Source organism: Prionailurus bengalensis, chromosome D1 (assembly GCF_016509475.1).
Source record: "Prionailurus bengalensis isolate Pbe53 chromosome D1, Fcat_Pben_1.1_paternal_pri, whole genome shotgun sequence".
Lineage (NCBI taxonomy): Eukaryota > Metazoa > Chordata > Mammalia > Carnivora > Felidae > Prionailurus > Prionailurus bengalensis.
This window is the reverse complement of record NC_057346.1, coordinates 6,331,821-6,348,289: the sequence shown is the minus strand read 5'-3', so window position 1 is coordinate 6,348,289 and position 16,469 is coordinate 6,331,821. Positions and strand designations below refer to the sequence as shown.

The 16,469-nt window shown below is 41.0% G+C and overlaps 1 protein-coding gene across 4 annotated transcripts in view; it reads right to left on the bottom strand.

The window, feature by feature from the left end:
- ELMOD1 (ELMO domain containing 1) overlaps positions 1-16,469 on the bottom strand; it is a 65,446-nt gene that overhangs the window by 9,663 nt on the left and 39,314 nt on the right. For 2 of the 4 annotated variants that reach the window (XM_043579239.1, XM_043579237.1), the window contains 5 exons: positions 14,407-14,536; positions 7,121-7,254; positions 4,374-4,442; positions 3,847-3,870; positions 688-738 (listed from right to left, as the gene is read on the bottom strand). In XM_043579239.1, coding sequence (XP_043435174.1) covers positions 688-738; positions 3,847-3,870; positions 4,374-4,442; positions 7,121-7,254; positions 14,407-14,536 — 408 coding nt within the window. The remainder of the gene's footprint in view (positions 1-687; positions 739-3,846; positions 3,871-4,373; positions 4,443-7,120; positions 7,255-14,406; positions 14,537-16,469) is intronic. The other 2 variants (XM_043579240.1, XM_043579238.1) reach the window with 1 other exon arrangement.

Below are 16,469 nucleotides of genomic sequence, written 5' to 3'. Positions count from 1 at the left end.
GTTTTATTATATACACACAGATGTGCACAAAAAACAGGCGAGAATGAAATGCCACCAGATATTACTGTGGTATCTTAGAGTAATAAGATTGAGGTGATATTTTTTTTGTTTACTTTCCTATATTTTCTAGATTTTCCACAATGAGTTATATATTACTTTTATGATGGGGGAGAATTTAAATAAGTATCTTAGCACTCAGGGTATATTTCCTAGTTCCGTTTCTACATGCCTATCAAAAATTAAATGGAACTGAGTATTTAAGTCTCAGAGTAACACAAATCCATCACATTAAAAAAGGGAGTTCTGCATTCAGCAATATTTTTGAATGCAAAGGGGAATTAAAAAAAAGACTTGTAAAGTAAATTTATATAATGCAATAAATTGATACTTGATAAAAATCCTTAAAACTACGAAGCCCAATCCTAAATGATGGTTTCTGAAAATCATGTGCATATAGTTTAACATTTTAAATATTGTCACTTGGCCAAAGGCGAAAATAGTACCATAGAACCATACAAATAGATCCAAACACATATAAACACATCCTTTTAAAAGTTCCCCTGGGTGATGTGTTTCCATCAGGACACTCGTCATCTGTGTCATCCTTTACAGGGTCCTTAGGACATTTCTGTTCCGGTTCTAGTTCCAACTGACCACCTCTATATACGAATGAAATCCCACACTCACCCAATTGCTGTATCCATCCTTTTGTTCTCCCATTCCGCTTTGCTGAATTTGCTGAATAAACGAGTAAAGAAATAAGCTTTAATCTCTACTTGGTCCTTGTTCTCTTGGAATGCTATACTATTTTTTTTTTAATTTTTTTAACGTTTACTTATTTTTGAGACAGAGAGAGACAGAGCATGAACGGGGGAGGGGCAGAGAGAGAGGGAGACACAGAATCGGAAACAGGCTCCAGGCTCTGAGCCATCAGCCCAGAGCCTGATGCGGGGCTCGAACTCACGGACCGCGAGATCGTGACCTGGCTGAAGTCGGACGCTTAACCGACTGAGCCACCCAGGCGCCCCTGGAATGTTATACTAAAACTGTTGACTAGATGTCTGTAACTCAGTTATCAAACACTAATCAATTTAAATGTTCTCAATTAAAAATCCACAATATAATTTATGTAGATCTCAGAAATGGGATTATTTAAAGCCCTGCTACTTATCCCCTATTCCCTTTAGTGCAGCAGTGGGAGAGAGTCCTTAAGGCCAAACATGAAGGGACTTTTTTACGGGATCGCTAATTATCAAACGATACTTTCTCCATGAACCTTTGCCCGGAGTGTGTGTCTTCTGATGCTCCCTTGCTCTCTCACGATTCCCCCCTGCATCTCCTGTGGTTTTATTTGATGGCATTTATCCTAGCCCGTCTTATTTGTGATGTCTGGCTCACAGTAGATGCCAAATAAATGTTTATTGATCAAAGAAGTAGTGAACTAGTGAAGGGAAGGAAGGCGGTGGGGGGAGGGAAGGGTATGTAGGCTTTACAAACTCTGACAAGTGCTATATGGCAAGGCCTCTGGCTAAACTAAGGCAGCTAACCTGTAGCAGTTCCACCGTAATCCGTGTTATAATCTGGGCTTCTGGCTAAGACTGTAGAGAGGGCCCTGTCAGATGCATTCTGAAACCCCTGCCTTGCCTTCCCTTAGCTTGTGGACTTGGCAGTCCTCCCTATTCTCCCCCACTCCGTGCCGCCACTGTTTTGTAAGCGGGACCCACGTCCCACTTTCTTTGTGGCTAACGTAATCCTCATTTCACACTAGAAAATGTGGTTAGCCTTTGAACTAAATAACATTTTAAAACTAGAGTTAGGAACATTTAGCTTCTATCTAAGCAGGGTTCTCTAGAATACACTGCAAACACTACACTAAAAGACACACATGTAAGACACACAGCGAAAGACCACAAAAACGTGATACAAAGTTGACATTTAACTCTGTGGACTTTCTACTCTGTAAATGACTGGCTGTAATTCAGAGAAACTGCCTTTAATTCATGTTAAAATATGCCACCTCTTTTTAAAGTGTAACCGTGTACTAACCAATCAACCAACCAGCCAAAAAGGCATGAGGAGATTTTTACTTAAAAACTCACATCCAACTAACATGAATTAGGTGTGACATTTAAGAGACTTTATATAGACAAATTTATAAGCACGTGTTTTCTCTTAACGAAGCTTTATGCACAGTGTCTCTGTGTTAAATGGAATCTCTCTCTGCATTGGAAATATAAGAAAGGCCAAATGCCCTCCACTTAAGTGATTACTGAGGATACCCTGGCCCAAACGGAATGAATCCCTTTCTTCAAGAAACACACAACAACAAATAATCAAACAGTCAAAATTCTCCTTGTAAACTTGAATCTACTTATATCCCTCAAGCTACTGTGGGACTCAATAGATGGAGGTTTACAAGGGCAATGATAACGATGTGCAATGCTTGCTGAAGGATAGACGGGAGAGAGCTTTCCTTAATAGATACTGCTGCTGAATGCCTAATAGATTCAGGGCCTCGCACAACCTACATAGCTATCACAAGTCGTCATTATATACCTATTTTTGACACTGATGAAGGATAGTAGCATTTCCCAAACATTGTGTTTTGTGTTTACTGACATTTACCACCAATTTGAATTGATTAATATTTGAACATCATCTCCTCAATTTTATGATAGCTTAAGGGACAAAAGCACGGTAGCTTTATGTACATGTATACACACACACACACACACACACACACACACACGTCTCTTCTTAAATAAGAGTATTCACACAAACTCTCAAATACATCCTCTCTGCTGGCTGACACAAGAGATAAAACTATATAAAGTCTTTCTTTGAGAATGTCTCACAGATAAAATTCATCACCTTTTAATGATTAATCCAAAAATATTTTAAGCTTCTTGTCACTTCCCAAAGACCATGGAGGATTCATGTGTTTTTTGCTGATGGTCTTTGGGGAATACCTGAGTCTATATGCAGACTCCCCAGACAATTTTAATTAGATGGAGTTCAGGGTCTATACATTACAGAAATATGCAATTCAGAAAATATAGTTAAAAAATTAAAATAGCTTGATTTTAACCCTGTGATATATCAGGAAAGAGCTAAGTGATTTTACTGTTTTTCTCAAAGTAAGTAAAAGGTAAAAAAAATGAAAATGTAATTTATAAAAAGATTATAAATATAAACCAGAAAGTATAGTGTTATTTAATGAACCTGAGGCAAATGAAGCTAGAATAAGTATAATAGTAAGGTGGTGGGGGCAAAGTCAACCTGTTTTTGAATTTTTGAGAACGGTCTGATAAAATTTTGCATTTATTTATTAAATATGAACACTAACAAGCAACTTGGCATGCTGAGGAGAAAGAAGTGATACAAACACATGGCTGCAAAATTTCAGAACTGCTTACATACAGTAAATGTATATAATAACTACTGTTTATAAGACTTAAATATTTAATAACGAAATTAGAAATAGATTACTCGAAGAGCAGAATTGCTCTATGCAACAAAACTCCCACATAAAATGTCCCTCTCTGGGGAGGATATGAGGTCGGAGCACGTGTGGAGGTGTGTTCAGCCCTGAGGCAGAGTGTTTGACATGCTTCTGCAACCAGATAGAGCCATGGCTATAGAGGGCTGTTTGAAATTTTCTGTTGGGTTTGTCTACCATAGTTTTCCTTCAACCCACGTATAATGAAGTATATTAGATAAAAAGTTGGGAAATGTTTTTTTTTTTTGAAAAATTTTTCATGAATTTGTACTGCTTTAAAAATTCTTACTAATACTTATTCTAAAATGAAATAAAAGCAACAAAACACAAAAGCAAACAAAAAATACCTTGTTTCCTCTTTAGTGATATCCCTTCATGTAATCAGTTAAAGAAAAAAAGTTTAGGAAAGTAAATGAAAATGTAAAATATTTAGACTCTAGATTTTTACCAAGAAAACTAAAAAAGCCTCAGCATTCTAGATTTTCTCACTGGGCCCCTGACTTCATGACTCCCACTCTCCCCTCTGTTCCCCCATCATGCTCCCTGGTCTCTGAAATACTGCTTCCAGACTCCTCTCTCTCCTTCTTCCACGCCCGCCTCTTTAATCCTCTGGGCACCAGCACTGTTATCAGTCCTTTAAATACTTATCTCACTCGCACGGTGCCACTTTCCCTCCTGAACCCCAGGAGGGATTGAGTACCTGCAGGTTTAACCCTCCTATTCAGTATTTGTCCAGAGGGCTCATTTTGAAAGAGCTTGAAGCCTCACTTCCGGTGGGGTGACGCTCCTGACAATCTCACCGACCTATCCGTGAAAGAGAAGTTCCTTCTGCCTAATCCGTAAGCCCCGTCCAGCTTTGATTTTCAGCAATTACCTGCATTTTGGATGAAGAGAGTCCGAGAGGACCTGCTGGGCTGCCGCGGCGTCCCTTTCCGCAAAATACCTGCGGTTGGAGGGAAAGAAAACCACAGCTCTGTTCCTGCCTGATGCACTCGTTTTAATCCAGTGTGGGGACGTGCTGCACTCCGAGTTTACCACTTGCTTCAGCTCTTCCAGAGAAGAGACAGCTTTTCATAACAGAATTTCCCAAATATAATGACAGTACAGTAGGGTAGTTGTAAAACCCACTTAGATTTAGGAATGTATCTGGTAGGTTTGAAATTTGAGTTACGATCATTGCCTTTCTCCAGGGAGCAAAGGATATTTGTAGTAAGAAGGGTCATGGACAAGGGGGGCGGAATGAAGCTCCTCGGAAGGCAGAAGTGGCCTGAAGGGAGGGACACGCGGAGGGGCTGCGACGGCCAAGGGGCCGAGAGAGGAAGAGAATACAGGAGGTGAGAGACCATGTGTTTCAAGTGCATTCTTCTTGGAGGATAGTCACGGGGTATTTGAATTCTGGATGGATGGACAATATCTCCTGGTGCTAAAAGCAAAATTCCACCCTGGGGGCAAAGGGCAATGAAATTTCCTAAAAATACACCAAGTGACATACCTTCTAAGACGCATCACAGAAAGTACTTCATAATGGCAGTAACAGAAAAAAATGCTAGCATATGTCGTTTAATTTCACGTGTACGTATTTCCCACATAAATCGGAAGCCTAAAACAAGCTCTTGAATTTTCTCTCAGAAAAGTTCAAACCACAGTCAGCAGTTTTGATACATAGTTTCATTATTAATGAAATTGAGCCTTTTTTCATACTTTTGTTGGCCATCTACGTTTCCTGTTTTTTGGTCCAGCATATGTAAAGATGTCTTCAGACAACTAAGTAACCGTACAGATCGTGATCCTCTGTCACTTGTGTGAGTGTCGGCCTTGGCTCGTCTTTTCAGTTTGCTTATGGTGGCTCATCTTACAGAGGTGTTTAATTTTATTTATTTATTTAAAAAACTTTTAATGGTTATTTATTTTTGAGAGACAGAGAGAGTGTGAGTGGGGGAGGGGCAGAGAGAGAGGGAGACACAGAATCCGAAGCAGCTCCGGGCTCTGAGCCATCAGCACAGAGACTGACGCGGGGCTCGAACTCACAACTGCGAGATCATGACCTGAGCTGGAGTCAGATACTTACCCAACTGAGCCACCCAGGCACCTCAGGCTTAGTTTCTTTTAAAAATACATTCCTATCCTCACTAATAGGATGCTAGCAAAGGACAGAGAGCCAACTTAAAAGGACTCCCTTTGGCTTGAAAAATAATGACTACATATGACTTAATTTAAACATGAAAAAATGATGAGCACTATTATTTGAATTATAATAAACATATAAGAACCAGGAATTAAAAATGATACTTAAAAACCAAAGCAAAAAAAATTTTTTTTGATCACTAACAAGGGAATTAGGGCACCAACTCCTTCCTCACTCTGAACATTGTCAGTTAAATAGAAAAATTGAGCATCTGTCTTGCCTCTATTTTAGAGAAACTAAATAACCATAGTTGATGAAGGAAACTGAGTCTTTACAGAATTCCAGCCAACAACTGTGGGAAGAATCACAGGACTGGAAAAGCACTTTTTACACAGTTAATTAACTGGTCCAGTGACTATCAGTGAAAGATGAGATGCTCAGATAAAGGGCTGATGGGGGGGACTTTTACAATGGAGACATCAGGCTGTGATTCCTCTGATCCAACTCAGCACAGGCCTTTCCAGATACCTCCAGTTTTCAGGAAATACAGGCCATGGGTACCGGTGCAAACAGAAAATCCAGACCGTGGGACATTTTAGAGGATGGCTGACCTGGAATCTTGCGCGAGTTCGTGACCCCGGGGAGGGGCAAAAGGAAAAGGCACATGGGGAGACACATAGTAAGTAAGTGTGATGTGTATGGATCTCGTATGGAACCAGATTAGGAGAAAACAGCCATAAAAAGACATTTTTGGCTTTTTTGAGAGAGCTGGGAAATACGGACTGGGTACAGATGACACCAAGGAGTCATTGTTAATATAAGGTGAATACGGGTTTTTTTAGAGCTGCCTGTTGAAATATGAGGGTGAAGTGGCAGACGGTACAGCATTTTCGTTACTATGCTTCTGCCAAAAGAATGAGCATCGTGGGTATTTCAGACCCTGATACTTACTGCACGTGGGCAGCGCAAGGGGTTCTCGAGTCTTCGTGTGGTTTTGGACATACTTCAGCTTTTCGTAAAAGAAAATTAAAAATAAAAACATTTGAGATCCACTTATAAAACACAATAGAGTCTGCCAAAGAAAAGGAAGATGGAAGCACCTCTTCGACGTTTAGGAACCTGAGTTATCTGAGGACGTGAGTGTTTTCTTGGAGTTTTCTGTGTGGTGGCTTTTGGAACTAATAACTTTATCACTTGCACGTGACCACAACATCACTTTCTAAATTTTTTTTTTAATGTTTGTTTATTTTTGACAGAGAGAGAGAGAGAGAGAGAGAGAGACAGGGCATGAGTGGGGGAGGGGCAGAGAGGGAGAGGGAGACACAGAATCTGAAACAGGCTCCAGGCTCTGAGCTGTCAGCACAGAGCCCGACGCGGGGCTCGAACTCACGGACTGGGAGATCATGACCTGAGCCGAAGTCGGACGCTCAACCGACTGAGCCACCCAGGTGCCCCAACATCACTTTTTAATACTTGACCCTTCTCCATTTACTTACTGCAAATTGTATAGGCCCAGAAGTCCCATTCCTCGAAAATCTGTTTTAGGATCATCACCTTGGAAGCCAATTTCACACCATTGCTTAGAAATCCGAGATTCCAGTGGAGTATTAGGCTTCAAGAATTTCCATAACTGGAAGACAAGACAGAAAATTAGCCTGTTGATACAAACACAAATCCTCTTTCCCATTGGCTCAGATTTTGTACTCGGTATCTGAAGAAGGAACTTTACAAAGCTGAATGTATGCAAATATGGTATAGTTAAAGGTTTCACCGTATTTCAGTTACCTGTGGCAGGAGTTCTCAAAGTGGTCTGAAGGCCCCTGGGAGGGACTCCAAGACCTTCTGAAGGCGTCTGGGAAGTAAAGACCATGTCATAATAAAACTAAGAGGTTATTTGCCTTTTCCCTCTCCTATGAGTATATAGTGGAATTTTCCAGAGGCTACATGACATGTGATGATGTCATTACCCTGGTAGTTATGGAATGTGTCCGTCTATATTTTAGCGTTTTCCATCTTTCTGATTTAATTTCTTTTTTTTTTTAAAGTGTATTCATTTTTCAGAGAAAGCATGAGTGGGGGAGGGGCAGAGTGAGAGGGAGACACAGAACCCGAAGGAGGCTCCAGGCTCCGAGCTGTCGGCACAGAGCCCGACGCGGGGCTCAAACTCACGAACTGCGAGATCATGACCTGAGCTGAAGTCAGACACTTAACCGACTGAGCGACCCAGACACCCCTCTGATTTAATTTCTTTTTTTTTTTTCCTTTTTTTTCAACGTTTATTTATTTTTCGGACAGAGAGAGACAGAGCATGAACGGGGGAGGGGCAGAGAGAGAGGGAGACACAGAATCGGAAACAGGCTCCAGGCTCCGAGCCATCAGCCCAGAGCCCGACGCGGGGCTCGAACCCACGGACCGCGAGATCATGACCTGGCTGAAGTCGGACGCTTAACCGACTGCGCCACCCAGGCGCCCCTTAATTTCTAATAAAAAATAGAACTATATAATCTCCCACAAAAGGTCCTCAAAAATATTTAAGAGAATGAAGGTAAAGGGCAAAAAGGGAAAAATTTGAGGCCATGTATTATTTAAATTATCAGAAAATTGCTATCTAACTCTATAGCAAAATTTTTTGTAGCATTATTAACCAAAAGAAAAGTGGGCTGACTTGAGTTTCATTTCTCACCTATAACAGAGGGGACAGTAAGTCATCTACTAAGTAGATGACATCTAAGAGTCATCTACTGGATGAAGGAAGATCAGTCATGTTTGCGAACAAACCTCAAAATATATGACCATTTTTCAGAGTTACCAAAGGGAATTTTGATTCCAGTTATATATTAATTGACAAATACAAACTTTAAACATTATGCTCTTCTTTTTTTTTTTTTTTTTTTTTTTTTTTTTTAAATTTTTTTTTCAACGTTTATTTATTTTTGGGACAGAGAGAGACAGAGCATGAACGGGGGAGGGGCAGAGGGAGAGGGAGACACAGAATCGGAAACAGGCTCCAGGCTCTGAGCCATCAGCCCAGAGCCCGACGCGGGGCTCGAACTCACGGACCGCGAGATCGTGACCTGGCTGAAGTCGGACGCTTAACCGACTGCGCCACCCAGGCGCCCCAACATTATGCTCTTCTTAAACTGGTTCTATTTTTCTAGGTTTTCTATAGAAAGATAGATTTAGCACATACTATTACTTGAGAAAGAGACCTACAGCCGTATAAATACATAATGCTCACACTATTAGCTCAAACACATAGAGATGGGCATATAGGCAAATTTACTTTTAGACTATTAATAATACTTTATATTTTATCTTTATTATGACAGGGACAAATACAAATGTAAAATTTTCATATTAGTATTTCAGACATAACTTTTTAAAAATGTTTTTTATTCTTTGAGAGAGCACGAGCGGGGGAGGGGCATGGAAAGAGGGTGACAGAGGATGCAAACTGGGCTCTGCACCGACAGGCGGACAGCTGATCTGACATGGTCTGAGCTGAAGTCGGACACTCAACTGACTGAGCCACCCAGGCACCTCCATAATTCAACTTCGAAATTGTTTTCTCTGTGTTATGTGGATTTTAAATCCTATAGAGAACAGTAATACACAAGCAGCTTCCTTTATAGTAAGTTGTCACGTGTCTGACACAGTATAGAACGTAATATTCAATGAAGGGAAACACTAACCAAAAAAGATAGAATTCAAGGGATACATTATGTTAGTAGCACAACGGATGGATGCAGTCTGAACTATGAGAGGGGCTCCTGGGCGGCTCAGTGGGTTAAGTGTCTGACTCTTGATTTTGGCTCAGGTCATGATCTCAAGGTTTGTGAGATCCAGCCCCGTGTTGGGCTTGGTGCTGAGCCTGGGGGCTGCTGGGGATTTTCTCTCTTTCTCTCACTCTCTGCCCCCCTCCCCGCCAATAAATAAACATATAAAAAATAAATAAAGGTTGAGAGAAAAATTTCAGAGGAAAGAAAGTATATCTATCACCCTTGAAAGCAAAGTAGCAAACATGAGCATAAGAAATCGTCTTATAACAGCCAGATGAGAATTTGCCAGTGCTTTGCATTCATCAAGACAGAAAATGTTTGAGTTCAACAAAAGAGTATTAAAAAATGAGAGAAAAGGTCTCTTTTTCCTCTAGGAACTGATTTGATTGCTATCACAATGAAAAACGCAAGAACAAAGGGAAACAGTTTGTAAAGCTCATCACATTCATTTGACTAATAATTTGAAGTAATCTCAGGGCCCTACACAGTTTAAAAATCTCTGGTTTCACTGAGTAGAGTGAAATGGCAAAAGCAAACATTTCATTTCTATAGGTAGGTTATAAACCTCATTCATTGGGGCAATACTTAGTTTAGGGGAGTAAGAAGTTTGAATAATAAAATGCTTAAAAAAGAAATTCCGGGGTGCCTGAGTGGCTCAGTCGGTTAAGCGTCCGACTTTGGCTCAGGTCACAATCTCACGGTCCGTGAGTTTGAGCCCCGCATCGGGCTCTGTGCTGACAGCTCAGAGCCTGGAGCCTGTTTCAGATTCTGTGTCTCCCTCTCTCTCTGACCCTCCCCCGTTCATGCTCTGTCTCTCTCTGTCTCAAAAATAAGTAAATGTTAAGAAAATTAAAAAAAAAAAAAAGAAATTCTACTTTAATAATTTTATGTATCATGACAGATTGGACTAATGGCTAAAAAGTGTTCTTAATTATGTTCTTAATCCTATCTGCTTTAATAAGAGTCACTTTCTCAGAAAATGAAAAGTCGATTATGCTTAAGTACTTATATAAAGTGCTACCATGGGTATATTTCCTGTGAGAATACTTGAGCTACTGGATTCTCTTCCGATAGACAGGCTATTCTCTGAAAAAGTAAGGGTAGGAGGCAGGGTGGCCCTGAAGGATGAGGTCATTTCTGGCATGTCAGGAGCTGACCAGAAATCTGAATGAAGGCAGTGGGCCTCTGATGAGGGGTGCTCTGAGGAACTCAGCCATCTAAACTGTGCTGTTGGGAGTGGAGTTACTACAAAGCCACTTGCCAGGGCCGGAGACAAGAGACAGAGAGGGTGTGGAAGCTGCACTCTGAGTCACACCGTCCTCTGTCACGGCCCTGGCTCTGCTTAACTCTGTTCTCTTTGCACTGAGCCTTTGACACAAGCTTGTTTCAGCACTTTTTCCTTGTCTTACTTAGGTCTGCTGCAGAACAGCAAGGCAGGGGTGCTCATGGCTCAGTTTGTTAAGCATACAACTCTTGATTTCAGCTCAGGTCATGATCTCACGGTTCATGAGGTTGAGCCCTGCATTGGGCTCTGCACTGACAGCTTGGATTCTCTCTCTCTCTCTCTCTCTCTCTCTCTCTCTCTCTCTCTCTCTGTCTCTAGACACTTAAAAAAAAGAAGAGCAAGGACAAGGCCGTTTGTCTGTCCATTCATTCGAGGAGAAGCCGCTTCTCACCAAGGCCACCATGGGATTATCTCTTCCCAACAAGAGAGGATCTTTCAATTCTAGGCTATATTTTTTTCTGTTAGGTACATGAATCCACATAAAATTTTCCCTTTATTATTTATGTGGTTTAGCAAATGTTTAATAGAAGTGTCCATTTGAATAGCTCATATGGACAGTGCTGTGTGAACATAAGGTGATGTTTTTCATTTTCATCTCAGCCAATGTTTAAATGATCCTAAAATCCAGAATTTTTTTATACTTTAAGACTCTGAGTATAAGCACTGATGATGGTCTCCCACATTTATAAGTCAGAGCACTTAAACAATATGGCTAATATATTACCAGAGCTTCTAAATCAGAGGTTGGCATACTTTGTCTGTAAAGGGCCAGATATTAAATATTTTAGGCTTTGGTGGCCATATGGTCACTCTCCAATTACTTCACTTTGCCGTTGTCGTACAGAAGCAGCCACAGACCATACATACATCAATGAGTGGACATGTTCCAACAAAACTTTATTTACAAAGAAGGGTGGCAGCCACATTTGGCCCACAGGCTTTAGTTTGCTGACTCTTGCCCTAAAAGTTTTATGGAGTAGGTAACAAGGGGATTATTGTCCATTTTAAAGATAAAGACGCCAGTGGCAGGTAGTTAAACACAAACCATGGGCCAGCCTCTGGAAATACAAATGGGAAGAAGACATGGGTTCTCCGTTGAGAGGCAGCGTGGAGCCCTTCCTTACCACGTGAGCTTGCGCAGTACTTAACTGCCCAGCCTCATTTTCCTCATCTGAAAATGGGGATAATGGCAGTATCTCACCACGAGGTTATTGTGACCATCAAATGAAATGATGTTGTAAAACATTTACTGTAAAGGTTAACATGTGCTAAACATTCACTGAATGTTTTATGATTACTGTTTTTATTATCATACTTGGAATGTGAATAAACCGAAGAAGAGAATAAAGATCCCACTCCGAGGTGTTCCTGGGGAGACTGGAGAAGATTTCAAAATTGAACGAATAAGGATTTCTAAAAAGAGCTGGCTTTTGTGGTGAGAATAGGTAATAGAGGGAACCGCATGAGCAAATGCCTGGGTGTATGGGATGGCATGGCCTGTTCTGGGTCAGCTGAATGACTGAGTGTGGGGGATACAGGAGATACAGCTTGGGGAAATAGATTGGAAAGGGCCCAGAATGCCACGTTAAGAAGCATGGGCTTTATTCTGGCAGACACAGGGAAGCTGAAGTTTTTAACCTAGGGAATCACATGACTAGACAATCCCTCCAGCAGTATTTTAGAAGACGGAGGGGAGGAAGCTAACACTTAGTGGCAGAATTAAAAGGCTATTATAACAACCCAAGCTGGAGATGATGCTAGAATAAGCTGGTGGGCATGGAAAACACTTAAGAGATATTTTGAGGGATCTGTCTGGATAGGGTTTAGTGACTTTTTGTAGATGCATAGTGTGTCCCAAGTTCGCTTGCAAGCCACTTAAGCGTAAAAAAGATGCCTTTCCTCAAAGTGCCTGGCACAATAGTGGACATTCCTGGTTTTGTAACTTACTGGCTGTGTGGATCAGAGTCTGGACTGATATGCTTGTAGTCTGCTCAGCTGCAAAGTTATAAACCATCACCTTGCTTACCTCTTACAGCTGTGACAATAAAAAATAACACATACAGAATCAAATCATGACCAGAGATGAAAGGTACGTCATAAAAGTTCTTGACTTTTAGTATCCAGTGAACCACAGTGATTCATGCATTCACCTGTATTTGTTGAAAACCTGCTATGTGCCAGCACACACACGCTGCAGATCGGCTAAGACAGCATAGCAGGCACACACACAACGGATCGGCTAACCACAGAGCACCGCAGGCACCCAAATGTCTGAATCTGAAGGCATCACGGCACTCTAAGGAAGCCTTCAGCTGCTTGTGGCCACTCTGTTAATTCCACCGTCTTGTTTCTCTTTCATTCACCTCTTGTTTCTCACCTTGAAGTCATTTTAATTGAACTTGACTACTTCGATCGGAACATAGAATGAAAAAGGCAATAAAAGGAAATGAAGTTTATTTAGCCCAGTAGGTTAGGTAAATTTAAGCAGAGCAGAAATGGAAGACGAAAACTACTGCAAAGAATGAAGCTTCTTTTAGCTTTAGGGATTCACATCAGATACAGCACAAATCAGCAGAGACCAGTGAGTCATCTGCTTACGTATTTATATACACAAAAACACGGCAGGATACATTCTTAAAATTACAGCTCCTAGTGACACTTTTCAATAAAATAAAGTTAAGGCAGCTAACCAAATGTTTTCTTCCAATTTTGTTAGTGTCTTTTTGTATCCTAGCAAAGACAAGGAAGCACTCCATCTTAAAAAGCATCTGTTTTCAGAAGTGAATTGAGAAAATATTTTAGATGAATAGTTCTGAAGGTTGGTCTTAATTTCTTAAGCTCCAGATTCACTGTTGAGGTCAAGTTTTATTGGTATTTCATCACGCACCGTCAGATCATATGAGATTTTTAAGTTTTTACTTGGGCAGCCAGAACTGTATATTGTTCTTTTTTTTTTTTAATTTTTTTTTTAACATTTATTTGTTTTTGAGACAGAGAGAGACAGAGCATGAACAGGGGAGGGTCAGAGAGAGGGAGACACAGAATCTGAAACAGGCTCCAGGCTCTGAGCAGTCAGCCCAGAGCCTGATGCGGGGCTCGAACTCACGGACAGTGAGATCGTGACCTGAGCCGAAGTCGGACGCTTAACCGACTGAGCCACCCAGGCGCCCCTGTATATTGTTCTTCTAACAGTTTTAATAAACCAGGTATAAACCTTAACCTCCTCTTCTAATACTCTCCGAGCTACATGAATAAATAATCAGCAATAAGATCTTAGGTAATTTCCCAGGAGGGCTATTGCCAAAGCAGAAACCAACTTCATCTTCTTTGATGTCTATTAAAAGTCATAAATGGAAATCCCAGGTCACTCTTGGACAAGTGCTATTTCTCCTCCTGGCTTTCAGTACAGCTAAACAGCCTAAACGTGAGCCAGACACAAGAGCTCAGAGAAATCACCTGTGATGCTCTCAGATTACCAAAAAAAAAAAAAAAAAAAAAAAAAGGACTTTACATTTAACTTCTCCCATGAGTTTTCTCGGGAAGAATTTACCTCCCACGTCTGAACCAGCAAGAAAAGTAGGCTTTACCAACCAGGCACGGTGCCCATGTCTTAGTCATCTTTGTACCCTCCCCGTCTGAGCAGCGTCTAGCACTTGGCAGGTGCTTGGTGGACATCAGCTGACCTAAGTGAAGGACTGAAATACGTTCGAGGTCTCACCTTCAACAGCATTTCTTCATGTTGGGGGTTATCAGAATCATACGGTTCTCTGCGCAGTTTTTCCACATCTGCAATAAGGTTTCTGTAGCCAACAATTTGCAGGAGGCAAGCCTGAAGAGAGATCCCCAGCCTAAGGTGTTCAAAAACAGAAGAAACACACGTGAGGGAAAACAAAACAGATATTTTAGCATTTGTTCACTGGTTGTGTGCATAATAGGACTTTTCATAATATAAAATGGAGGAAATTTTCACATGGGATGTATTTATTCATTTAGTTATTTTCTTCACATTTTTGTTTAAATTTTAGTTAGCATACAGTGCAGCATTGGTTTCAGGAGTAGAATCCAGTGACTCATCCCTTATATTCAACACCTGGTGCTCATCATAACAAGTGTCCTCCTCAGTGCCCATCACCCATCTAGCCCATCCCCCACCCACCTCCCTCCATCAACCCTCAGTCACACGGGATATATTTAATTGAAGCCCAGTTTTTTCTTTCCTTCTCTCTCTCCTTCCTTCCTTCCTTCCTTCCTTCCTTCCTTCCTTCCTCCCTTCCTTTTTCTTTTCTTTTCTTTTCTTTTCTTTTCTTTTCTTTTCTCTTCTTTTCTTTTTTCTTTTCCTTTCCTTTCCTTTCTTTCTTTCTCTTTTTCTTTTTTTTCTTTCAACATAGAGCCATACTTAGTTTATTTAGAAAAATAAAGGAATGTAACATTTCCTGTGCTGGTCTCATAACCACTTCTTACTTGAGTAGAAGCACAGTTTCTTACCAAAGCTCCACATGGATGGACAGCTGAAGAACTTGGCTAAAAGTTTCGTCTCATTCCGGCCATTTCTTAAGCCAAGTTGCAACAATATGGTTTAAAAAACAAGGGAGTTCTTTTTGCAGGTGATTTAAAGTAAGATGTAGAAAATATAAGTGATCATGAGTTCGTAGGGACCCATTAGCCCTGCCCCCCACCAGGCGGCTGTAATCAGAAGCACCTTACATGTGTGTGAGAGAGTGTCAGCCCTCAGTGGTAAGAAAATTCACAACAACAACACAAAACGACAAAAGCGCTTCTTCTTGGGAGCATCCCTGGCAGATGAGGCAAAGCCAAGAGGAAAAGCTGACTACAAAACTTCCCACTCCATTCTGACTCGCTCTTTGTCTGAAGCCTTTTTCTCACGCTGAAACAAAATGTGCCTTCCTTATTACCAGGTGGTTCAAAGTTTGTTCTCCGAGGAAATTAATTTCCAGCTTTCCCCTGCCACGACTGTTTAAGACAGCGATTCTCCCTTGTAGCCTGATCTTCAGTGCTAAAAAAAAAGTGCCCTATTCCTTCAGTTCCCTCTCATTGGACACGGTTTTCACATGTTTTACCATCTTGCACAGTCTTCTCTGAATGGATACTGTTTGAATAACGGCCCTCTTAAAACATATCACCCAGACAGAAAACAGTCCGGCAAGTGTGATACACAGAGGATCACTAGCTACTTTCTGTGATCACAACACAGCAGGTGAAACACCGTCTCCTTAAGTAGTCACAGAACAGATTTATCCAACAGGTGGCTAAATAGTCACCAAGATCCTTGTTCACATAAACTACTGTCGTGCAAATTATTCTCCCATGCTTGTTTGATGGCGTTTTTAAATCTAAAGGTAGGGTTTCACATTTATACATTCCTGGTAAGTTTCTTTACGGTCATTCACTTTTGTGGCTCAAAGACTGTTTAACACTGGGAGCCACAGAGAATTTCACATCTTAGGGTGGCATACCTATTCCATACTTAGAGTGCAGGGTCAGATAACCCAAATGCGAAACTTAAATAAAACTGAATGTTCAGTGAAATGGCCATTATAATTATTCGTTACCACAGCACCAAGAAAACCGAATCAGATTTAAATTTAGGAAAAGGGCACAGTGGCACTGGTCACCTTGAGAATCGGCGTAGGCCTGGGAGGAGAGTTAATTTGGAGGAAGAGGGCGAGGGAAGTAAAACGGGATGGAGCAAGAGGAGCCGATTCCATGTTTACTGTGGTCATTTTTCAACTTGAAAAAAAAAAATGTAATTAAAACCAAATG